This window comes from Macaca mulatta, chromosome 9 (assembly GCF_049350105.2).
Source record: "Macaca mulatta isolate MMU2019108-1 chromosome 9, T2T-MMU8v2.0, whole genome shotgun sequence".
Lineage (NCBI taxonomy): Eukaryota > Metazoa > Chordata > Mammalia > Primates > Cercopithecidae > Macaca > Macaca mulatta.
In genome coordinates this window covers 112515811-112541624 of record NC_133414.1, presented here as the reverse complement: position 1 = coordinate 112541624, position 25814 = coordinate 112515811, and the positions used below count along the sequence as shown (strand labels likewise).

At 42.5% G+C, this 25814-nt stretch overlaps 1 protein-coding gene across 1 annotated transcript; it reads right to left on the bottom strand.

The window, feature by feature from the left end:
* Window positions 1–112: 112 nt before the first annotated feature.
* Window positions 113–25814, bottom strand: WNT8B (Wnt family member 8B). The gene is made up of 6 exons (XM_077947288.1): window positions 25587–25814; window positions 6872–6905; window positions 5936–6074; window positions 4806–4931; window positions 3877–4019; window positions 113–3660 (listed from the first exon to the last, which is right to left on the bottom strand). The coding sequence occupies exons 1-6, from the start codon at window positions 25652–25654 to the stop codon at window positions 3115–3117; spliced, it is 1056 nt and encodes a 351-aa protein (XP_077803414.1). The 5' UTR covers window positions 25655–25814; the 3' UTR covers window positions 113–3114.

Sequence of the window (25814 nt, the reverse complement as noted above, 5' to 3'; positions counted from 1 at the left end):
TGTGTACTGACTGCGAAGACTTTTCCCAAACACTTTCGGAAAAGGTGTTGTGAGAAGACAAGGGGGCGGAGTGGCGGATTAGCATGTGAAATGAAGTTTTCATTGACTCCAGTGGGGGTAGAAGGCTATTTTAATGGCATTTTGTTCTCCTATTTTCTCTTCTTGAGCTCTTTAGATATATTGTTTTGCTAAGACAGGCTTTCTTCCCCCTTCTTTCCAGTCTGAGGATTGCCTCTATGGGAGCCAACATAAATATTTCTCCTCCAGGAATGCGGGTTAATTAAAAGGAAATGAATGAGTGGAAGCATCCAATCCAGACCTACAATAGGCGAGTGCCCTGGCCTGCCCTCCCCTCCCACCACCGCCAGCACCACCAGCGCCGAAGACGACCCGGTCTCTGTCTTTGCCCTAACCTGCTGCTAAGGCCAGTTGAGACTGCGATTCTTTTCAAAAAGAAAAAGCTCTGCCTGTGTGTAGGCTCACAGGCCAGGGACAGGAAGGAGACAGTGTTTTGCCCACCCCAACCAATTTCCTTGTCACTTCTCAGGACCTCCCTCTGTTTCTGTCTTCTGACTGAGACAGATGGGCTCCTGAAGAGCACACGAGAGGTGGGAAGGGGCCTGTGCTCTGCACTCACCCCACAGTAACTTACTAGTTGGGGGAAGAAGCCAGTCATCTTTCTCAGCATCAGTTTAAATCTGTAAAACAAAAGGTTTGACTAGCTGACCTCAAAGATGTCTTCCCAAGCACCATTTCTGGAGTTGCCTACTTTGTAAAGGGACCACAGCCCTGGCGATTGAGTATAAGATGAGAACTTAAACTCCATGATGCAGCAATGGCGGTAGTTGTTCACCACTGTCTCCACTCTGGTGTTTGTTGAATGAACAAATGAACAAGTGGATATTGCAAAAGGAAGGGAAAAGCATACAGATCCAAGGCAGCTCAGTCATGTTTTCTTGATAGAACTGGAATGAATCTGGTATCCATTTGGGGATATAAAACAATAGCCTATGAAATAATGTTCTGGCAGCATGACATATTTAGAGTGCTGACCTGCAGTTATCAAATATGAAGCACAATAGTTCTCCTGCTTTTATGCTAAGAGACTTCCTGGAGAATGCAGCTTTACTTTACAACATTGTACTTTTAAATTTTCTAGCTGCCTTGCCAAACTTTCTTCATGTACATTATCAAGCAATTCTGCAAAGTGGGACAGGTAGGTTAGTATATGCTACTTCTTGGTTAAGGAGAAAAGGTGAGTTGGGAGGCTCAGATAAAAGTGGAGGGAAGCCGTGAAGGGCCTTTTGCTGATAGAGCTGGAAATGAAGCACTAGGAACCCCTGAAAGGAAGTGTATCCCCGGTCAGGAAGGGGAAACTCTCTCAGTAAGTGTTGGCAAGACCAGAAGGTATGTGGGTGAGGCCAGGGGTTTGGGATCTGACCTGGCTATTGCTTTAGTTTGGATTACGGGAACCCTTGACTCTTACAGGTGAGCCCCTAGAGTCTTGGCTTTTGTTACTTGGAGCCAGTCACACTGCTTTCTCCTACTCTGGGAGAGGAAGGTTGGGGTCATCTAACATCTGACCAGTTCTGCTCTAGAAGAGCTGCCCAGCCCCAGACCTGGGACTGTCCTAGGGCAAGGAAGCTGGCTGGGGAGCTCCTTGGGCTACAGAGGGTCTGTCAGGGATTGGTTCTTCCCTACCCAAGGTCTTGCTCTGTTTCATAAACAAGTCCCTGCTGTGCTCCTCTCTGAAAATAAAACCAGAAGACTCAAGTACCGCAAGCAGCAAGCTCATGGCTATTGAGTGAATGTATTAGAAGATTTATATAGATGATTTACTAATCCTTGGCAGCTTAGCCTCAATCCAGATAACTGCTTGGGCGACCAGGGAAGTGAGGCTCTAGGGAGGATGGTATCCTGCCAAGAGGGGAGGGAGGAGAGAGCCCACAGGTTGTATCTGTTACCACATCCCACCCCAATATCCTCAAGAATAAGTGCAGTACCTAGAAAAAGAGCACATATCACAATGACTGCAATAAATTAAGGTTCAAGGTGCTGAACTTCCCATTAGCAACAGTTTCATTGCAGGAAGTTTACTCATCAAAGGAAGATATCCAGTGCTGTGAATCCTGCCTGTTTGAGAACCAGGTTAGTGATAAGGAAGGGTCTCAGTTTCTCCTTCTTATGACCTGCCCCTAGAGGTGCAGACGAGGATCTGAACAGGAAAGTGGCTTTATTTACCTCAGTCTTGGCTCAGAGGAACAAAGATCCTTTGGGGAAGAAGAGGTAAAGTTGGTTGCTAGGAGGAAGTAGGTCAGGAGAAGGTAGAAGGTACCTCTAAAGGGTAGAAAATGACTGTAATCTACCCTTAACGTATTTCCTAGACCTTTGGGGTATGTATCTAGAGTCCCTTGGGTGATTGTCTAGGAATGTCATTGCCCCACTAGTAAATTCTATCATGACATGATACCACAAGGATGAGTAGCACCCTTGGTGTTCAAATCAGCACTCCAGAGGAGCTCCCTCTTCCTCCATCTTCAACCTCTGCCTCTAGGAACCAACCCCAAAGACATGCTTTGCCGGGGCCAGTTTCCTCAGTTTTTCTGGGAAAGAAAGGAGAGGGAGAAGAGGAGAGAAAGCATTCAAGATTCCTGGGGAGTCTGGGTCAGCAGGTAGCAGGGGAGGAGCTGTGCAGAAGAGAGGGGCAGCAGTGGGCAAAAGGGCAAAGCTTTGGCTTTACCTGGGCCCTGCGTGTCTGAGAAGGGTTCTTCCAGCGCCTAAGGCTTGATAGGCTAGGTCAGACATTAGGGTTGCTAAGAAAGGGGAGGAGGAACACCTGTTCTCATCCTAATCCAAGGAAGATCAGCAGCTCAAAGCCTGAGTTCTCAGTCAGACCAAGGTGTGGCTGCGAGGAGGCTTCAAACAGCGCCCTAGGAGAGCACAGAGGAATTGGGGAAACAGGCTGGAAAGTGGCAAGCTGCGGAGAATTTGCAGTCTCTCCTTCTCAGGATCCCTAGGTCTGGAGCGGGTTCCCCTTTCCCTAGGTTCCACAATTACTGGGGTCTCTAAAAGAAGCCAAGAACCGGTGGGAAAAGGAGGGGGCAGAGGAAACGCTTAGGGTTTTCTCCCGGGTTTGTGCGCAGCGCCCCCCCGCGGCCGCTCTGCGCGGCTGCAGAAGTACTTGGTGACCCGCCGGCGGCACTGCTCGCAGCGGACTGCGCAGCACCAGTGGAACTTGCAGTTGCAGCTGGACACGGTCTCGGCCCGGCGCTCCTCCACCGCCAGCCCGCAGTCCCCGCAGAGCCGGCGGCAGCTGCGGCGTTCCCAGCGACCCAGGGCCCGCCCGCGCCTCAGGCACTCTCGGCCTTCGGTGCCCAGCAGTCCTAGCGTTTTGTTCTCCAGGCAGTAGTCCGGGGAGTCCTCCAGGTGCACCAGCTCCCGGGTGGAGATGGAGCGAAAGGTGTCGGCGATGGCGCCGCGGCCGGCAGCGCTGTTGCCAGCACCCTGCAGCAGGTCCACCTTGAGTGCTGCGTGGTACTTCTCCTTCAGGTGCGCGCCCACCTCGCGGAACTCGGGCAGCTGCAGCCAACAGGTCTGCGTGGTGCAGCTGCCAGACACGCCGTGGCACTTGCACGTACGTTTCATGGTGCCCTTCACTGCCTGGGGAGAGAGCTAGGAGTGAGAGACCCGAGATTAAGCGCGTGGCGAGTTTAACTGCCCCTGCGGGAGTTGCGAGGACTCTAGTTAGTCTACTGGACCAGCCCACTTGGTACCTTATTTTGCCAGTCTTTTAAATGAACGCAAGAGTTGTCCACACCTGGAGCTCGTAGTGGATGGAGCCAGCAGCTGCCTATTCCCAAGGGCGGCGGGACTCACCTTGCGGCCAGCCTCGTTGTTGTGCAGGTTCATGGCTGCCCGTGCATCCTGTCCTGTTTCCAGGGCATCGACAAACTGCTTGGAAATCGCCTCTCCGAAGCCCACATTGTCACTGCAGCCTCCCCACAGCCAGCCTTGGCCCCCTGGAAAAGTGCAGGGGGAGGACAGGTCATTAAGCAAGCGGGCGCAGAGCCTCCTGGGCTGCTGTTTCTAACTGGGTTCGGGGTGGGGGGTCCAGGATAGGAGAGGATTAAGGTTGGGCGAGTACCCTGTATCCAGATCGGTTGCCGTCTATATTTGTTTTTGCCACCTTTACACGCCCACTTCCAGGTGTAGCCAATCCCCTGCTCAGAGCTCAATGACGTAAGTAGTTGCCGAGTGGATTCTTTGCAAGGCGCCAGGACACTCCTCTGCCAACAGTGCCTCTACCCATGGGCAGAGGGTGCATGTGCCCTGCTGGTGATTGAGGGTCCAGAAGGGACAAAATGGTGCCAAAAAGATGAGGAAAGCTCAAGCATTGAGTGGGAAAGAGGGGTACAATTGAAATATGGAACAATGATGTTGGAAATTGGTCAGGAGGGCACAGGATTGGAGACGGTACTGGAGGTAAAGAGTGGAAAGTAGACGGGGATAGGCAACACGAAGGAAGTTCCCCTTGTGTTTGAGAGAAGCAACAGAGGAATCCCCAGAGTGTTGCTTCTTTATTATTATGTTTAAATTAAGGAAACTACTCAATGGGACAAGAAGGTCCTAAGCTACATTTAGCCTGGCTTGTCATTGTAGGGCTTGGGATCAAACTCGTTCACCCATCTTCCGCATGATTTTCTTCATATTTAGAAAAATACAGCTCTTCTTCACCCCCACTAGGCTTTTCATTCTTTATGTGAATTGAGCTGGCCTATGGTACCCATCCCCACATTACTACTCACCCAGTTGCCCATTGCGGGAGTCATCACAGCCACAGTTATCAAAATCTCCAAGGCTGCAGTTTCTAGTCAGGGTGTACATGACTCCAGCAGAACTGATGGCATGCACAAATGCTGTCTCCCGATTAGCTAGCAGGAACCAAAAATCCAGAGTTAGAGGGAGGGGTTGCAGCTTAAAGAAATACCAGACATGCTACCTTTCTTTAATAACCATCATTATATCCTCTTTCCCTAGCTCCATCCTATTTCCCCATCTTTATTATTATTTTTTAACTTTTATTTTTTGCAGAGAGAGGGTCTCACTATGTTGCCCAGGCTTGTCTGGAACTCTGGGCTCAGTCTTCCTACTGCGTCCTCCCGAAGAGCTTGGGATTACAAACTTGAGCCACTGTGCCTGGCCTTCCCATCTTTACAGTGTATCTTACCCTCTTCCATGGTCTGCTCCATCCCTGGAATTAGCCCTACTCTTCTCACCTCCTGTCATTTCAGGTCACACATTTTATGACCAGGTGACTAGGGTACTGTTGACACACATGATTGTAAATGATTTAGGTTGGAAAGAGCCTGAGGAAGAAATGGGGAGGGAGATGAATCTGAAGGCTAGGTTGTAAAGAACCCATCCCCAATTCCTCCTGGAACACTGGGGTCTAAGAGTCATGTGCAGTTAGTCTTGAAAAGGACCTCTGATTGGCAGCTCTTTCATTTACTGGCATGGCCACTCTTTATCTTATCTTCTCCATGGGAATCTGGCCTCCAAGTCACTCTCCACTTGCCCAGTACCTCTCTGCTAAGGAAGGGGCTAAGGGGTATGAGAAATTGTGACCCCTGCCTACCTCCTGATATTACTTACATTGTGAGGAGACCTTTAGCCAACTGGGAGGCCAAGGATGGTATGGGATTGGGAGTAAGGCAATATCCATTTGTTGAGCAATGAGAGTGTTGAGAAAGAAAGAAAAAACTCTATAGGTGGGAAAAAGGAAGTAGAAAAGGAAAAGAGAAGATCCTGGAGAGGGAGATGACCTAAGAGAAGAGAGCAGGTGAGGAATAAGTGTGTCGAGGAGACAAGGGACTATCCCTGGGGCTCTAACCTGTGACCAGGGGGTCCAGGGAGCTGTGGCTGAAGCTTTTCTTACCACTGCGAAGCCCACCATGGCTGGACAGCTGCAGAGCTCTCTCAGGGCAGTTCCAGCGGTCCCAGGCAAACTGATACTTGCATTCTTCAATACCACTCTGGGCACCAGCTGCCACACTGCTGGAGTAAATCAGGTAAGCCTGTAGGGACATAGGGGTAAAAACTCAGACTGAACTTAGGAGGAATTTACCCTAAACTGACCAAACACCTCCCTTCCTGCTCACTCTCCCATCCCTCCAAAATAATGATGGAGTAAGCACTTTAAATATGCTGTCTCATTTGTCATCACAGATAACCTGTGAAATAGGCACTATTTTATAGATTAGGAAACCGAGGCTCAGGGAATGAGCTAAAGTGACTTCCCCAAAGTTGCAGAGCTAGCAAATGGCAGAACTAGAAATGAAACCAGTTTTATCAGACTCTAGTCCCTGTCATCCTTTATTCACCTTTATTCATTAAACTATCCTGCCTCTCCAAAATGAGCCCAAATCACACAATTCATGAAATTTAAGCAGTTCTCATCACATGACCATCTTAGAAAATAACATTTTGGAACTGAAAATGCCCATGAATGTAAAGATCATGTAGTACAATTCCAGCATTTTAAACATGGGAAACTGCATCCCACCATGGGGCACTGAGAAGGATGTGTGGCTTTGCAGCCTGACACCTATAAAAGGCTGTTGACTTTTATGGCTCTGGAAATTCTAGCCATAAATTCAGAATTAGTGCTCCTGAGTTCTTATCTTGGCTCTGACAATGGCTTGCTATGTGGTTTTAGATGTGTCCCTAACACCCTCTGGGTCTCAGTCTTTCTATCTGTAATATATATAGCATAACAAAAGATGTGGATATGATGAAAAATCTGCATTTATCATCTTTAGTCAACAGGCTAAGATTAGTGAAATCTGTATCAATTAAAGGAATTTGTTCTTACTTTTGGACCAGTCATCAGGAAATTGTTCACTGACCTATAAGAGAAAAAACAAAAACAGAATATAATGCAGAGACACCAACTTGTTTCTGCTTCCAAGAGTGGTAAGAATTACTTCAGCACATGTAATTAATAGGAAGAAAGGGCAACTAGTTTTACCCAGGAAACACTGTGCATAACAAACCTACTAAAGATAATTTACAGCCAGGTGGGGTGGCTCATGCCTGTATTCCCAGCACTTTGGGAGGCTGAAGCAGGCGGATCACTTGAGGTCGGGAGTTCGAGACCAGCCTGGCCAAACATGGCGAAACCCCGTCTCTGCTAAAAATACAAAAATTAGCAGGGCACGGTGGTGGACACCTGTAGTCCCAGCTACTCAGGAGGCTGAGGCATGAGAATCACTTGAACCTGGGAGGTGGATGTAGCAGTGAGCCGAGATCATGCCACTGCACTCCAGCCTGGGCAACAGAGCAAAATTCCATTTAAACACACACACACACACACACACACACACACACACACACACAACTTAGTAGAAAAGAACATTAATAAAAGTAGTATAATTTCCTTGCATTTTTAAAGCCAGGTAAAATTTCTAGTACCATAAACTTGATAGTAATGGTTGCTGATTATTCTGCCATGAAGTGGGGAGAGAGCTAGCATTAACTCCTGACTATGTTCCTTATGCTCTACTCTCAGTATTTTACATGTTGATCTTGTTAAATCCTTACTGTCTCAGGCATTATTATCTCTATTTTGCAAATAGGAAATCTGAGACTCCAAAAAAGTTAAACATGTGTTCAGGCTCACCCAGCTAGTAAGTGAGTGAAGCAGGATTTGAATCCAAGTTCATCTGACTCTATGGGATGTTAGAAGGATACTTCTCTAATTAGGAAGAAGTAAACAGTGGAATCTCTCTAGGGATTGAGTCATAATTAAACTCTAAAAATAAGTCATCTGACTTGGGAAAATGGCTTGGCTGCCCCTTTTAAAGCTAAAAATGGGCTGGGTGCAGTGGCTCACGCCCGTAATCCTACCACTTTGGGAGGCTGAGGTGGGTGGATCACCTGAATCCAAGAGTTCAAGACCAGCCTAGGCATCATGGCGAAACCCAATCTCTACTTAAAAAAAAAAAAATAGCTAGGCATGGTGGTATATGCTTATTATCCCAGCTACTCAGGTGGCTGAGGCACAAGAATCACTTGAATACTGGAGGCAGAGGCTGCAATGAGCTGAGATTGCGCCACTGCACTCCAGTCTGGGTGACAGAGTGAGATTCTGTCTCAGAAAAAAAAAAAAAAAAACTAAACTAAACTAAAAATGAACTTGCCATATGACTCAGCAATTGCACTCTTGGGCATTTATCCCAGAGAAATGAAGACTTATTTTCACTCAGAAAGTTGTACCTAGATGCTCATAGCCACTTTATTCATAATAGTCAAAAATTGGAAACTACCCAATGTCCTTCAAAGGGTGAATGGTTTAGAAAACTGTGCTACATTCATACCATGGAATATTAACAATAAAAGGGACTGGTCTGTTGATACATGCAACAACTTGGATGAACCTGAAGGAAGTTACGGATGATTAAAGTCAATCTCAGAAGGATACGTACTGCATGATTATATTTACATAACAATAGTGAAATAATATACATTATATAATTATAGAGCTGGAGGACAGATTAGTGGTTGCCAAGGATTTGGGATGGGGGATGGATGTGGCTATAAAGAGTAACACGAGAAAGTCTTGGGGGGATGGCCAAATGTCTTGACTATGGTTATACAAGGCTACACATGCCAAAATTGCATAAAGCCACACACATGAGTACATGTACAAACAAGTGCATGTAAAAATGGTGAAGTCTGAATAAGCTTCATGGATACTGTACTAACACTGTAAGGTGTTCACACTGGGGAAGGTTGGGGCAAGCGTACATGCGACTTCCCTGTACATTTCTTCCCTGCACAAGTCTTGCAAATCTATAATTATCTAAAAATAAAAAGTTAAATATGTATGTACATACACACATGATCTGCAGGGCTAGAGACTTGGAGAATGACTTCAGTATAGGCATTTGAAAATCAGAATCTATTATCTTTCTTTTTCCATTATAATGTGAGGAAGTAATGCGGGAATTATTATGTATTGTTCCATGAAATCTGGTGTACCCCTGCAATTCTGAAGGTCAATAAGATGCTGAACATCACCAGAAAGGGGATTGGAAATGAAATAGACCAAGAAAGTTTAGTCTCTTGACAGGCCAAAAGAGCTTGACTGACTCTCTTCATACAAAACACATACAACACCAAAAATGTGAGTAGTTTTTGAAAACCAGTATTAACAAACTAAGAGGCTGCCATACGAGAAGATGAAAAAGATTCTAAACGAGTTGTAATAGAATTTTAGAAAATCAAAATTACTATGAAGTCTAGCAAAACTAAGGCCTATTTTTTTTTTTTTTTTAGACAGAGTCTCACTCTGTTGCCCAGGCTACAGTGCAGTGGTGTGATCTCGGCTCACTGCAAACTCTGCCTCCCAGGTTCACGCCATTCTCCTGCCTCAGCCTCCCGAGTAGCTGGGACTATAGGCACCCACCACCATGCCCGGCTAATTTTTTTTTTTTTTTTTTTGTATTTTAGTAGAGACGGGGTTTCACCGTGTTAACCAGGCTGGTCTTGATCTCGTGACCTCGTGATCCTCGGCCTCCCAAAGTACTGGGATTACATGTGTGAGCCACCGCGCCTGGCCACTAAGGCCTACTTTTTAAAGCTTGGTAGTCAACGTTAAGTCAACTGAAAAGAAGCACTGGTCGGTCAGATGTAGTAGTACCAGCAAAACACAAAATAAAATTCAGATGACTTAAATGAATTCACAATTTCCAAAGCCATTATAGGTTTGGAGATGAATTTCTGATCCTTAAAGACATGTCAGAGGAGTCAGTGAAGCCGCTTTGCCTTGGGGAAAGGGGCCTGAGCTTGTTCTGACTCAGAAAGGCATTTTTTATGTTAGGAATAATGTTCAAAGATTTGGACATTACCAAGCCTGACATAGCTAGTTCCCATTTTCCTTAAGACAGAAATTATCAGGAAAGAAAACAAAACAGCAAAGCAAATTGAGTGACAAAACGCTTTGCCATAGTCAGGGTGAAGAGTCTTCCTGTGAAAGGAGTCTAAATCAGAACTACAGGGAGTGATAGACAGAGATTCTAGAGAATTATTTCCTGGAAGATTCTACAATATGCAAAGATCTGTATGATGTCCTGGTCTAGCCCAACTGATCAATGAATGAGACTTAATTGAGCACCTGTCATGGAACAACACTATAGGCCTTATTTGGACAACATTCCTTTAAAGTGATACGTGTTTTTGTTTTGTTTTGCTTTGTTTTGTTTTTCTGAGACAGAGTCTCGCTCTATCTTGCCTAGGCTGGAGTGCAGTTGTGCGATGTCAGCTCACTGCAGACTCCGCCTCCTGGGACTTGTGTTTTTTTGTTTGTTTGTTTTTTGAGACGGAGTCTTGTTCTGTCTTGCCCAGACTAGAGTGCAGTGGCATGATCTCGGCTCACTGCAGCCTCCGCCTCCCAAGTTCAAGTGATTCTCCTGTCTTGGACTCCCAAGTAGCTGGGATTACAGGCGTGTGCCACTATGCCTGGCTAATTTTGTAATTTTAGTAGAGACGGGGTTTCACCATGTTGGCCAGGCTGGTCTCGAACTCCCAACCTCAGGTGATCTGCCCACCTCACATCCCAAAGTGCTGGGATTACAGGCATGAGCCACTGTGCTGGGCCGACTTGTGTTGTTAACCTCCGAGTTATTTGCAGACATATTTGAACCTTATGGCTGGCTTATTCATATCCAAAATATCCTATATTAAGAAAAGACTCGTCTGGGTGCGGTGGTTCACGCCTGTAATCCCGGCACTTTGGGAGGCCAAGGTGGGCAGATCTCGAGGTCAGGAGTTTGAGATCAGCCTGACCAACATGGTGAAACCCCATCTCTGCTAAAAGTACAAAAATTAGCCGGGCATAGTGACGCATGCCTGTAATCCCAGCTACTTAGGAGGCTGATGAAGGAGAATCACTCGAACCCAGGAGGTGGAGGTTACAGTGAGCCGAGATTGCACCACTGCACTCCAGCCTGGGCGACAGAGCGAGACTCCATCTCAAGAAAAAGAAAAGAAAAGACCGTCCTGTAGTGAGTACCAAAGGAGGAGGATCTTGTTCTTGGTCAATGAAACAATGGCATGGTTTCCTTTTGGAAGTAAAATATAGATTTCAGAAAATATAGTGAGTTGTGAGAAGATGCAAAGAGAACCAGAAAGGAAGGAATTTAAGTGTTTGTATGGGTGCCACCTAGGGACAGTTATGTGATTGAAGGAAAGATGCTAACAAACATTGAAGATGTAAATTTGTTTTAAGATATAAATTTTAATAAATGGAGGCTGCTATGTAGACAGAACATGCTAAAACCATTATACTCCCAGATGAAGGTACAAGCTTCCCATTTCCCATGAGGTTGTACAGTTGCTGACACTATTACCCAGATTCAGGACCATTCAAAGAGTTCATGCCTTCCTGAACCCTCCCACCTCTTCTCAGATGTTTGCTTGAACTCTAGGCTTGCATATCCAACTGTATTCTTGGCATCTCTCCTTCAGTGTTTAATATGCATCTCAAACTTAACATGTCCAAAACTGAACTCCTGATCCTTGCTGCCACCACCCAAGCCTACCCCTTCTGTAGTCTTCTCCATCTAAGTAAAGGACTGTTCCTCCTAGTTACTCAGACAAAAATCATAATGAGTCACTTTTCTTTTTTTTCTTTTCTTTTTTTTTGAGACAGAATCTTGCTCTGTCGCACAGGCTAGAGTGCAGTGGCGCCATCTTGGCTCATTACAACCTCTGCCTCTCGGGTTCAAGCAATTCTTGTGCCTCAGCCTCCCAAGAAGCTGGGATTACAGGCATGCGCAACCATGTCCAGTTAAGTTTTGTATTTTTAGTAGAGATGGGGTTTGGCCACATTGGCCAGGCTGGTCTCGAACTCCTGACCTCACGCAATCTGCCCACTTCAGCCTCCCAAAGTGCTGGGATTACAGGCATGAGCCACCGTGCCCAGCCAAGAGTCATCTTTGACTCCTTTCTTTCTCTCACATCCTGTTTCAGTCTGTTCTCAAATCATGCTAGCTCCAACTCAAAATATATCCAGCATCTAACCAGTTCTCAACACCTTCGCTGTTGTCACCCTGGCTCAAGCTGTCATCTCTTCTCTGGATTACAGTAAAAGCCATCTGATTGACCTCCCTGCTTCTGCCTTTATTCTCCCAAATTCTATTTTCAAAATGAGTGGTCTGTTTAAAGATTGATACCTTTAAAATACAGATCAAATGTTGCCACCTTCTGCTCAAAATCCTCTAATAATTTCCTATCTCACACCAAACAGAAGTCAAATTCTTACCGTGGTTTATAAGCCCCTACACAATCTGGCCTCCATTTATGCCTCTGACCTGATCTCCTGCTTTCCCCTCACTACTCTTCGCCAGCTGTGCTGGTCTCCTTGTTGTTTCTCTCACCCACCAGGCACTCTCCAGCCTCGGGGTCATTGCATGTTCTCTGTTCCTGGAATCCTGGAATGCTTTGTACTCAGATATCTACATAGTTTGTTCCTTCACCTACATCAGCCTTTTAATCACATGTGTCCTTCTCCCTGAGGCTTTCCTTCATCATCCTGTTTAAAATTGCAACTCCATCTCCCCCATCCCCTTTCTCTGCTTATGAACACTATATGCTTTACATATATATTTATTTACTGTTTGCCTCCTCCCACTAGGCTGTAAGCTTTATTAAGGCAAGTTTTTTTTGTTTGTTGATTGCTCTATTTTGTTCATCAAATATTACCAGTGCCTTGAACAATGTCTGGCAATAATACGCATTTAATAATGTTTATTAAATATATTTTAATGTTTGTTGAATGAACGAATGCAGGAACCCACATTTAGGGGTGGTAGTAGGAAGAAATATCGTCTGAGAAAACTCTAAAGGAGCTGCTATCTAGAGAGAGAGGGGGACTTCCTCATTTATGTGCATGGTTCTAACAATCATGATTAAGTGATGTCTCCCAAAGCCTTAATTTCAGCCCTGACTGCTTTCTTGAGATCCAGAGCTGCATTTCCACATGAAAGTTAGATTTCTCTACTGGGAATGTTTCAAATTGTGAAGACGGTTTATCTAAAAGCTAACTCATCTTTCCTACCAAACTAGCTACTTCTCCTGACTTTTATTATTATTATTATTATTATTATTATTATTATTATTATTAATGGAACCACCATTTTGCCAAGTCTCTACCAATTTGCTGTCATCATCCAATAGGTTACCAGGACTTACGTGTATTGTGCCTCTCATACTTTTTGCTCATCAGCTCCCTCTTTTCTACTCTTACTGTCACAGTCTTAGCTGTGATCTCCCACCTAGACCACCATAGAAGTTCTGACTTCTCTGCTTACATTGTTTACCCCCATTCCAATCCAGGTATAGTCTTCAGCTAGACCAGTCTTCTGAAAGACTGATTCTGATGTCATTCTTCTGCTCAAGAATCTTCCACAGTTCTCCAACTTTTGGTACTCAAGACCCTCCATAATCTGACTACATAACCTTTCCAGTCTCATTTCCCATTAAATATCCCTACTTGTCCAATCCTCTATTCAGGCTGAACCAGTTGCTATTCCTGGGCCTCCATGCATTCATGCCTCTGTACCTTTGTTCGGCTGTTCTGCTAAATCTCACCTATTCTTAGTCTTTGCAGCCAGTGGCTCTGGGGCAACTGGATATACACATACAAAAGGATTAAGTTGGATTGTTATTGCACAACATACATTTATTTAACATTGCAACTCCCCATCCCCTTTAATTAACTCAAAATGTATCACATACTTAAGTGTAACTGCAAAAACTATAAAACTCTTAGAACAAAGGATGCGTGTAAATTTTTGTGACATGGGGTTCGGCAGTGGTGTTATAGCTGTGATACCAAAAGCACAAGTGACAAAATAAAGCACAGATAAATTGAACTTCTTCAACATTAAAAACGTTTGCACTTCTGAAAACACCATCAAGAAAGCAAAAAGATAGCTCACAGAATGGGAGAAAATATTGGCAACGCAGTGGCTAGTGCCTGTAATACCAGCACTCTGGGAGGCTGAGGCGGGCAGATCACTTAAGGTCAGGAGTTTGAGACCAGCCTGGGTAACATGGTGAAACCCTGTCTCCACCAAAAAGTACAAAAATTAGCCAGGTATGGTGGTGCACGCCTGTATCCCCCGCTACTCGGGAAGCTGGCAGGAGAATCGATTGAACCTGAGAGGCGGAGGTTGCAATGAGCCAAGAATGTGCCACTGCACTCTAGCCTGGGCAACAGAGCAAGACTCCATCCCAAAAATAAATAAATAAATAAATAAATAAAATTTTAAAAAAATCAGCAAGGGACTTGAATAGACATTTCTCCAGAGAAAATACACAAATAGCCAATATGCACATGAAAAGATGCACAATATCACTAGTCATCAGGGAAATATGAATTAAAAACATGACAAGGATTTGCACCCACAAATATAGCTAAAATAAAAAAGACAACTGTTGGTGAGGATGTGGAGAAATCATACATTGCTGGTGATATTGTAAAATTGTGCAGACACTTTGGAAAATAGTCTGCCAATTCTTCAAAAGGTTAAATATGAAGTTACCATATAAGCCAGCAATTCCACTCCTAGGTATATACTCATGAGAATTGAAAACATATGTCCAACAAAACTTGTACATTTATTTTCATAGCAGCATTATTCATAATAGCCAAAAAAAAAAAAAAAAAGTCTATCAACTGAGGGGGGGATAAATAGAATGTTTTTGTTTTCTTTTCTTTTTTTTTTTTTTTTTGAGACGGAGTCTCACTCCGTTGCCAAGGCTAGAGTGCAGTGGCGTGATCTTGGCTCACTGCAACCTCTGCCTCCTAGGTTCAAGCAATTCTGCCTCAGCCTCCCAAGTAGCTGGGATTACAGGCGTCCACCACCATGCCTGGCTAATTTTTGTATCTTTAGTAGAGCTGGGGTTTCACCATGTTGGCCAGGCTGGTCTCGAATGCCTGACCTCAGGGGATCCACTTGCCTCAGCCTCCCAAAGTGCTCAGACTACAGGCGTGAGCCACCACGCCCAGCCCTTTATTTTCTTTTGTCTTTTTTTTTTTTTAATGTAAACAGGGTCTTTCTCTGTCACCCAAGCTGAAGTGCAGGGGTGCCATCATAGCTCACTGCAGCCTTGAACTCCTAGGTGCAAGTGATCCTCCTGCTTCAGCCTCCTGAGTAACTGGGACTACAGGTACACATCACTGTGCTAGGCTAATTGTTTAATTTTTTGTAGACAGGATCTCACTGTATTGTCCAGGCTGGTCTCAAACCGCTGGCTTCAAGCACTCGTCCTGCCTCAGCCTCCCAAAGTGCAAGATTACAGGCATGAGCCACCATGCCCAACCCATAATAGAATATGTTTTGATCATAGAAAGGAATGAAGTACTGGATACATGCTACAACATGGATGAACCTTGAAAATATCATTCTGAGTGAAAGAAGCCAGACACAAAAGGTCATAAATAATATGATTCTATTTATATCAAATATCCAGCGTAATTAATCTCATGGAAACTGACAAGATTCACAGTTTCCAGGGACTGAAGGGAGGAGGAATGGGGAGTGAATGCTAATGAATAAAGTGTTTCTTTTTGGAGTGATTAAAATGTTCTAAAATGGATTGTGGTGAAGGTTGCACAAATCCATGAATTGGCTAAAAAAATCATTGATTTGTTAAAGGGTGCCTTTTATAGTATGTAGATTATATCTCAATAAAGCTATTATTTTAAAATCTCACTTATTCTTGAATAAGTACCAGTGCAAAAGCTACAACCAGCACGCCTTGAAGCCTCACAGCAAGTTCTCTCTGTTTCATATGAAGATTTCCCTTTCCTCCTTTATACTTGACTATAAGTATGGGCTGCCTTAATTATCTCTGTATACCTCCCAGTTCCTAATCTACTACTTTGAACATAGTAAGTGCCTATAAAAGTGAATTGAATACAAGGATTTTGAAATAAAAAAGATAGATCATCAGATGCAGCAGATAATGTAAGGAGAAAAAGAACTGCAAAAAGATTTTGAGAAATATAAGAAGTCTGTGGCAAGCCAGTGCTTCCACTAATTTTTTAATGTAGTGAGCAGATGACTGTGCTACATGAGCAGATGATCATACTACAAGAGTAATAGAGAGTGAACACTGAGCATATGTACACAGAGGTTAGTGCTATAATCAAACCTTTAGCAAAGTTAATCTGACACACTTAGTGCTGTGTATAATTGTTGCTGTGCTTCATAGTAATTAGGCATAAGTGATAAGCGATTTACATAAATCACTGTGGTTAGTTGTGCTTTTACACTGCCAAGTCAAAATTTTACAATTGTTTCTTCTCCTTGTGTTAGCAGTCCAGTATACATGTGTGTATACGATACAATATAAAGTTTAATCATATCATGTAATAATAACTAGCATTTATCAACTATGTGAGGAACTCTTCTAAGTGTTTTACCTGTATCATCTTTTTAAATTTTCAGAGCAACTCCATGGGGTGGATACTCTACTTTTCATGAGTGTCTATTCCATGCATACCAAGTACTTTTATTTATTTATTTATTTATTTATTTATTTATTTATTTATTTTGAGAGAGGGTCTTGCTTTGTTGTCCAGACTCAAGAAATCTTCCCACCTCAGCCTCCCAAGTAGCTGGGACTACAGGCACATTCCTCCATGCTGGCTAATTTTTTTATTTTTAGTAGAGATGGGGTTTCATCATGTTGGCCAAGCTGGTCTTGAACTCCTGACCTCAAATGATCCACCCATGTTGGCCTCCCGAAGTGCTGGGACGACAGAGGTGAGCCACCGCACCCGGCGTATTTTTATTTTGTATTTTTCGTAGAGACAGGGTCTCGTTGTGTTGCCAGGACTGACCATGTACTTTTAAGTGTTTTACATATTTTAAGTTCATATAATGATCACAATTATATGAGGTAGAAATTATTATATCTTTCATTTTACAGAAACAGAGACTGAAACATAGAGTGGCCACCCAGCCTCATACAGCTAGGTAAGTGGTGAAGCCAGGACTGGAGCCTAGGCAGTCCTACTCTAGAGCATGCACTCTACCTGCTGTGCTTTTCTGCAGCCCATATTTCCCTTGCTCTTATTCCCACTGTCTAATCCAGGACTCCTAATTCCTGAAAAATCCTTGGTAAATATTTCTGAGCGGCCTAAGTGATGTTTTGCACACACTCATGAATACACTCAGTTAACTATCACATCGTCTCTGCTAATTTTTTATCCTTTCATTGCACCAGCCTACTGCTTCTATGTCCACAAAAGAACCACATCTGCCAGGGCACAGGCCCTGCTTTGTCTGGGTAGCGTGACATCCCCCGGGCACATTTTCTAGGCACTGTTGTTGTTGCTCACACTGGGTTCTGTGTATAAAAGAGTAGGGAGAAACAAATACTAAAGGACACTGTAGGCAGAGGTGGGGAGGGGATATAGCGTATGGCTTCATGACAGGGATATGTTTTGAGAAATGTGTCATTAGGTGATTTTGTCACTGTGCAGACATCATAGAATGTACTTACACACACCTAGATAGATAGCCTACTACACACCCATGCTTTATGGTAGAGCCTATTGCTCTTAGGCTACAAACCTATACAGCATGTTATTGTACTGACTACTGTGGGCAATTATAACATGATGGTAATTATTTGTGTATCTAAACAAAACATAGTCCGGGCGTGGTGGCTCACGCCTGTAATCCCAGCACTTTGGGAGACTGAGGCGGGCAGATCACCTGAGGTTGGGAGTTCGAGACCATCCTGGCTAACACAGTGAAACCCCATCTCTACTAAAAATACAAAAATTAGCTGGGCATGGTGGTTTGCACTTGTAGTCCCAGCTACTTGGGAGGCTGAGGCAGGAGAGTCGCTTGAACCTGGGAGGCAGAGGTTGCAGTCAGCCGAGATTGCACCACTGCACTCCAGCCTAGGTGACAGAGTAAGACTCTGTCTCAAAAAATAAAATAAAATAAAAAATAAAAAACAAACGTTCCGAATATGAATCAGCAGAATTTTATGTTTTCCTCTTACCACCCAGGACTTTCATCTTAGTGCCCTGTGATCTTGTTTTGTTCTGCCTCTCATCACTTTCCCCACAAATCTTTATGTAATATTTCTGACTTCTCCCCAACCTTTAATCCCATCTCTTAATGTCCATAAAATATCTCTGAGTCATCAGCTGGGCATGGTGGCTCACGCCTGTAATCTCAGCATTTTAGGGGGACAAAGTGGGTCAATTGCTTGAGCCCAGGAGTTTGAAATCAGCCTGGGCAACATAGTGAGACTGTGTCTCTACAAAAAATAAAAATAAAAATCATAATAAAGATGGAGAAATGGGATGGAGCTCAGAAAAGAGGATATAACGATGACATTTTTAAAAGGCAGTGAGACCCTGTCTCTACAAAAAATACAAAATTTAGCCAGGTATGGTGGCACACACCTACAGTCCCAGCTACTTGGGAGGCTGAAGTGGGAGGATCACTTGAGCTAGGGAGGTCGAGGCTGCAGTGAGCCAGGATTGTGCACTCCAGCCTGGCTGACAGAGTGAGATCCTGTCTTTAAAAAAGTGTCTCTGAGTCATGAGGCTCAATTTGGTCTACTTTAGGAGAGAGATGTCTGATTACTGAAATTGGAGTGCTGGCCCAGGGGAAAGGAGAAATGGTAGTGAATGAATGTGAACTGTAGATCTTCTCTATCTGAAGATTTAGCACAGAAGGCATATAGGGCAAAGGATTAAAGGCTAAGGGGAGGATATGGAGTAGGGAAGCTGCCTGGGGCTATAGCTGGCAGGTGCTCCAGTGATGCAGCTTTCTCTTAGAATGAATTCTGACAGCAGCTTTTCACTCCATAGAACTCTCAAGATGCCATGGGCTGCGGAGAGCCCAAAGATAGCTCTTCTGAGTGAGTTTCCTTGTGACTGTCTCTGTTCCACAGCATCCACATGTCTGACCTGTAGAACACACGTGCACGAGCAGACACAAAGGTATGTTCACACATGTGCCCCCACACACAGTTACATAGAAAGTAGGTCTTACTAATAACTGAAATAATATCCCATTGGTCCCCAAATTTTCTTCACTACTCTTATCTGATAATACCTGAGGGTATTTGAAATCGGAACTATTCACTGTACAATTTGAGAGAGTTAAGTTTAAAATGCAAATATTTTTCAAGGGTGAAAAGCATGACTAATTCTTACCCATTCCAAAGTATTGAAATCAGGCTTTCCTATTTAACTAGGGGAAGGGATTAGGAGGGAGAAGTTACAAGGTATCTGAAGTCTTAAAGGGAAGAGAAGTATTCAGACTTTCAAAATCAGATTTCCTCTTACTTAAAAATACGTCAAGAGGGAACAAAGCTGGTGTCAGTGGAGGGATCTATTTAAGTATGGCAATAGAACACAAGCCAGATTGCAGAGAGTGAAGAGTTATGACATGAAAGCAGCTAGTGCTGACTCGTTGGAGGAGGACGGCATTGAAAGAAAAAAAAGAAAGGGGAAATGATTGCAGTGGAGATTGGGGCCAAAGGAAGGTATTTTTCAAGATGAGTATAGAAAGAAAACTTCAGGAATGCGTAGCTTTTGGTCATATTCCCATAATTATTTCACCAAATTAAAGTCCATTTCTTTCTTCAGAGGCAGTTCAGCCCTGTAAAGCATTCTAAAAATGTTTTTTATAAATGTGAATTTTTTATATAATAATGCAGTGCCCTAAAATATGAAAAGAGAAAACCAGTCTTGTAAGCCAATTGACAAAAAAAATTTTTTTAAAGTTAAACAGGTGTGATAGTCTTAACAGTAGTCCTTATATTAAAATGTATATTAAAATCCCACATTATCGCAAATCCAGCCCTTGCCAAATGATTGTTGGCAAAGGCCATGTCATAGCCCACAGGACAACTCTATACCATGGATCTTTGCAAAAGAAGCTCAGGCAGATTCCTTCACAAGTGAAGCACAAATGTTCGGGGGATCATCTTTTTGCCTGCAACTGATATGTCATTTGCATTCCAGGATATTTTATAGAGTGATAGGCTATCTTCTCTGTCCTCATTTCCTTCCTTCTTTATGTATTGTAGTAAGCGCTGCTGAGAAACGCTAAGCTACAGAAAAGCACTTCAGCACTTAGCATCTAAATGAGGACTGTGGCAGGGATAAGCTATACTCACGCTCCTTTCCTTGGTCTCTAAGTGAGAGCTGCTAAGGAACAGCTCAAGCCACCATTCCCAGAAAGCCTGGGATCACAGGAACTTTTTCCGCAGTCATTATGGAGGCAGAGAATTCCGTTTTGTTTTCTGATCTTGTTGCCTTGGTCCCTGCAGTATAGACTCTAGAAAACATTTGTGTTCTCAGTTGCATCGATGGAAACAATATCAGTTTATATCAGTATCAAGAAGGTAGGTGTACATGGTAACTCTAAGAATTATCCTGTAAAACAACTAGGTGAACAGTTTAAGGTTGGAAAATTGATAGGCTTTGGCACTTTAGTGCCACTTTTACTGCTTAATGGAATTAAATCCAAATAGATGGTAAAATGTTCTCTCCTCAATCTGATCCAACCATCAATTTCTACTGCCTTTGCTAATCAACCACAGCTCCAATAGAAATAAACTCAAACATGTATTTGAATGACTTATTCCCTTTTGCCAATTTGTGTTCTTGATCTTCTCCCAAGGGCAATGGGAGAAATGTACAATGTTCCCCAAACTTCATTCTAATTACTGGCCTGGGTCTCTCAGACAGAGGACACATAATCCTTTTGCTATCCCTCTTTTTCCTATTTTGAACCATGGTGGTACTTAGAAGATTTAGACTAAGAGAATATGCAGTTAAAAATGCTACAGAAAGTATAGGTAAAACGTGATTGGTCAGAGATTGATAATGGTTGAAGCTGAGTTATTGGGATTTGTTATATATGCTGTTCTCAACCTTTGTAAACACATGATTTTCCCTTAATGTAAAAATTTTAAAACAAACCCAATTATTCTGAAAAGCAATAATCTACGGAATCTGGGCTCCACCAGATGCCTTGGATTAAGGTGAGGAAATACCAGACAGGATAATGTGGACAATCTATTGGTTCACTACTTAGTGTCCTGGATATTGGTAAGGAATGGAACCTTCGAAGTGTGGTATGATAAACCTAGAGAACCTGACTACAGAAAAAGGACTGAGATTTAGAGCAGCAAAAGGTAATTGCCATTTTGAATGAAGGGGGAAATTCCTCCTAATGTAGGATGGTGTCAGTTTGGCCTGAAGAGTGTAAGAATTTCATCTATGGAGCTGCATAGAAAGACTGACCTATTGGCCCCCTTATAGGGTCTTATTGGGACTACTGGAATATAGCCCCATAATGTGCTGGTACCATAGGATGCTGAAGTTGCGAAAACAACCTATTTTTAAAAAGCGAGTTTGGACTGGTCAGATGATGGTGAATTTAAATGATCCCCTTATGATCTGATTTTCTCTTGGCGTGGAGAAAACTCTAACCTAAGAAGCATACAGAGAAATGAAGTGATCAATAACAGGGGCTTACAATAAAGATTGAGAAAAACAAACCATAAAAGTTTGGCTTATAATGAGACTGAAGCGTCTGTCCACAGTGGATGGTAGTTTGCGTTGAGAGGTCCTGGGAGTGCAGGTATATTTCAAGTGGGAGGCAGTGGGGAATGTTATTTATGTGACCCAAGCTCAGGGTTTCCCCCAGCTGTTAACCCAGCCTGATCTTTTACTGAGTTAAAAAAAAAAATCCACTTTCTGAAAAATAAAGATTTATCCTAAGAAAAATTATATTGACTTTGTTCTCTAAACCATATGAATTCTCCCCCACTTTTCTGATGAAAATAGACAAGCATCATTGGAGCCCAGAAAAAAAGGAATTTTATTAATAGTCCCAAGAGATAATAGTATCACCCGACATAGAGCAGCATTAAACCAATTTTCCCAGCTGGGAAAAAGGAAAAAAAAAAAAAAGGAATATATTTCCATGGAAGGAGAGGGTTTGGATTAAAACTCCTTTTCTTCTGGTCCTTTTTTAATGCCCCATTTGTCACTATGTAGTAGCACACAAAGGAGATCCTTCTTTGTGTCATATTGTCATCCACCAAAAACTAAAACTAAAACGAAGATGCATCTTAGAGCATCCTTGTTGTCACTCACACAAACTGGTCTCATAACAAGAGCTGTAATGAAGTGTCTTTTACCAGGATCCTCACAGCCTTTGTTGTTATTAATAATTATAATAATAATAGTGATTGTCTTTCATGACAAGAGAAATAGAGATTCTGGAAGGAAACACATAGGGCTCAAGTTGTGGAGGCCTTCAATGATAAACCTGGGAATTAAACTTCTCTGGTTATGTCTCAGAGCCCTCAGACCTTCCTACAGTGCAACTGCTGATCTAGCCCACCTCAGAGCTACTCCACAAATCCCAGCTTTTTTTTTTTTTAATGGATCAGGCACTTTTTTTTTTTTTTTTTTTTAATGAACCAAGGATGCTATTAAGTGACTCTTTTATACTGGCATTTTTTTTTTCCAGATTCCAAAGCAGTTCCTCACACTTTACTTTTTATTTCTCTAACTTTGGATATTCCCAGCCTCTTTGAGGATGAGAATCCTCCCCTACCGTGACAGTTTTAGTGGATCCTCACTTGATCATATATGGTTTTTTTAAATCTGTTAGTGGGAAAAACTCAATATGGCAAAATCTTATGACAGAACCTCAGTATGAATTCAGTAATTTTTAAATGAGTTTGTATTTTATTGTTCATAATATACACCTAAGAGTAGTAGCACATAGTGTGGAGATCAGGAGTTTCAGCTTTATGCAATGCTTGGTGAGAATATGGATTCAAAGACCCTCCTCCAATAACTGATTCCTTTGCCAATCAGGAGTCCCACATGTCATCATCAGATGAGATTTCAAGAGCCAGAGAAAGGTTATTCTAAAACATGCATGTAGAGGACCAAAAGATGATGTTTTTCAAAAGCTGCCTTAAAATCCAAAGATTTTAGACAAATTCTTGCCCTACTGCAGAAGAGAAATGGACCCTGTTTAAATTCCTGCTGCAGACCTTTGGAAAGAAGTAGAGGTGGTGACTTCTGTTGAAGAATGAGAGCAGAGCTCTAGTTTACTTCTGTGTCCCGGGGCATCCTTCTGATTTGGTGACTGAGTTAGGTGGGGAGAGAGTGAGAAATGAACAGAACTGGGTAAGACTCACTGTCATGATGACATATCATTTGGAGTAAAATGGGGCCAACCAGTTAAGGTAAAACACTTTCTAGGCCTGCTCATTCCAGATGAGTAAGTGCATTGGAAGGAAAATCGAATTGGTTCATCTCTGGCCACCAGTATAATCATCATCATCATCTGCTTGGCTTATCATGCATTCTCAGTCTCTTTCTTTGGAGCCATAAGGATTAAGACAAACAAATTCAAAGAAAAGAATTTTCTCAAGTTACTAAAAGACAGTTCTCCTTGAAAGTGTCCCAATTATAAAAAATTGTGGCAAATACTTTTCAAAGATATCATCTTGGACTGATTTACCTAGTAAAACTGCATATTATAGGTGAATGCCATCATTATTCTCTCCTTTTCAAGCCCAGGAATTTCTGTTGATGGACTCTTTTAGGCAGTAATTTCAGGCAGCCCTACAATTGAACAGCCGAGCAGAAATTGTGGTTCTCTATTTATTAAATGCTTTTGAGGTCCTTACATAAAAGGTTGATAATGAAGTATTAAGAGAAACATTTCAAAGGCTATGGTTGGTCAAATTTCTCTGCATGGCATAAAGGGGAAGATGACCTTATGCAAAACCCTGATAGTTTCATTAGAAGCATAATCAAGATTTAATGTTAAATTTAAAAATCACTTTTCAAATCCCACCACAAACAGATTCTTGGTGAAGTACAAATGTTTAATTTAAATTGGGGCTTATAGGAAAAAGCAATTACAATCTAATTGTGTTATAAAGGAGATTTGTACATTTTCTCCTCAAAGTCAGGCAGGGCGAGAAGGGGTTCTTAAACCCTGTTTTTTGTTTGTTTTTTTTTTTTTAAATTAGAACTTTCTTTCACGTCTCTTTTTCCTTTTTTCTTTTTGAATCCAGACACTTGAATTTGGACAGACAAGCAACCCAGCCACCTTTCAGTGTGGCTGTGTCAGTATCGGAATGAAATGAACATGACCCCCTCCAGCAGGGAAGGGAACACACAGTAAAGGTATTTTTTATAGAACAATTCTTCACACCGCCCTGGTGACTAGGGAAAGGAATCTCGTGTTTCTCTTTTGCTGATACTGAATCAGCTGAAGAATACCATGAACATCAGTAGAAGTGCTCTGAAATAGTCTCCTCTCCCTTTTGTCTTTTTGTTCTCATGAAGGGGAGAGAAGAGAGACTTTTTTTTTGAACGTTGAAATATTTAATTAAAACGCCAATTAAACATGGACTAATTGGTGGTTCTGCTTATAATCAGAAATGTTGCAGATTATTGTATTAACTTGCAAATAGTTTTATGAAGTTGGCATACTTCTTATCAACACTCCAATAAAGACAGCTACACTCATTTACGATAAAAATATGTTTTCAATTCTCAAAGGAAGCTTATCTCAGCAAAGAAATTTCTTTTCTTGCTTCCTCAACAGTTTATGTAGCAATTGGATTTATATCTTTGTTAAATAGCTGGTCAAAATGAGAACTGGTGAAGAGACAGACTGAGCTCGTATCTGAACTGGAGGGAAACTCCAAACACCCTAGCAACCTGCATTCTGTATGTTATTGTGTACTGGTGTATTTGCTTATGAACAGATGCATGTATAGATAGTTTATGTGGTTTCCAAGAGCTAAATGAGAATGGAGATGATATTCTTTAGCATTTGTGTTTATAATTTACAAAGCACTTTCATATACATTGTCTGATTTTCTGAACCATTTAGAATTTTTTGTAAATTGAACAAATTAAATAAATTTCTCAAGACCTTTAGATTTCTAAAATATCTGGTTTCAAACATGTTTGTTAACCCAATGCCCGCTTAGTGGTTCAAATAAAATTTTTTATGTCTAGGAAATGACAATTTGAGCAATTACTTAGAATATCCTGAAAAAAAATAAAGTCAGAAAGTGCAAAGTAAGATCCCATTGAATTTTGTCTCCAGACTTTACCTCAAGATCAGATTCAACACACGGTAGAACTTGCTTTGAACTACCTTCCTCCTCTCTACAATGCTGACATCAGGATTTCGTGAAAAAGGCTGCTGTCCATTTTCCCTCAAATCACTTTGGGGGAATATTTGTGGAATAGCAATTTATAAAAATAGGAACCCCCCTTCCCATCATTTAGTCCTTTATTGGTAGGGGTCCTAAAGGTTCACTAAAATCAGCCATAAATTTAGGAAGAGCCCTACCCCATAGAACAGTTTTTCCTAGGAGAGATCTCAAGGCTTCCTACATTTCCGGAAATGAAATGAGCTTTACCCAACATATTACATACACTTACCTATTCCCAGCTCCAGGTAAGAGTCCAGGTTACTTACCAGCTGTGGCTGAGTTGGAGGACACAGGTGAAAAAAGAGATGTACACAGAAGGCTTTGAAAGAAACATAATCCTCTGGAGTAACAGCTAGAGAAAATTCCAAAAAACTGGGAGATGGGTAAGCAAGGTGGAGAAATATTCTCCTCGGTGGCAGTGGGATGGAATTCTCAAAGCCCAACTTCCTTGGTGTGTAAGCGATCCCAAACAGAGTTAAGGGGAGGTGAAATGG

What these genes read in the sequence shown, in the direction of transcription:
- WNT8B (XM_077947288.1), bottom strand. Translation starts at nt 25,654, where the DNA reads ATGTTTCTTTCAAAGCCTTCTGTGTACATCTCTTTTTTCACCTGTGTC. An exon ending in CCATGGTGGGCTTCGCAGTG is followed by an intron (nt 4,932 to 5,935) that starts GTAAGAAAAGCT and finishes GGTTCCTGCTAG; the next exon opens with CTAATCGGGAGACAGCATTT. An exon ending in ACAACGAGGCTGGCCGCAAG is followed by an intron (nt 3,661 to 3,876) that starts GTGAGTCCCGCC and finishes CTCTCTCCCCAG; the next exon opens with GCAGTGAAGGGCACCATGAA.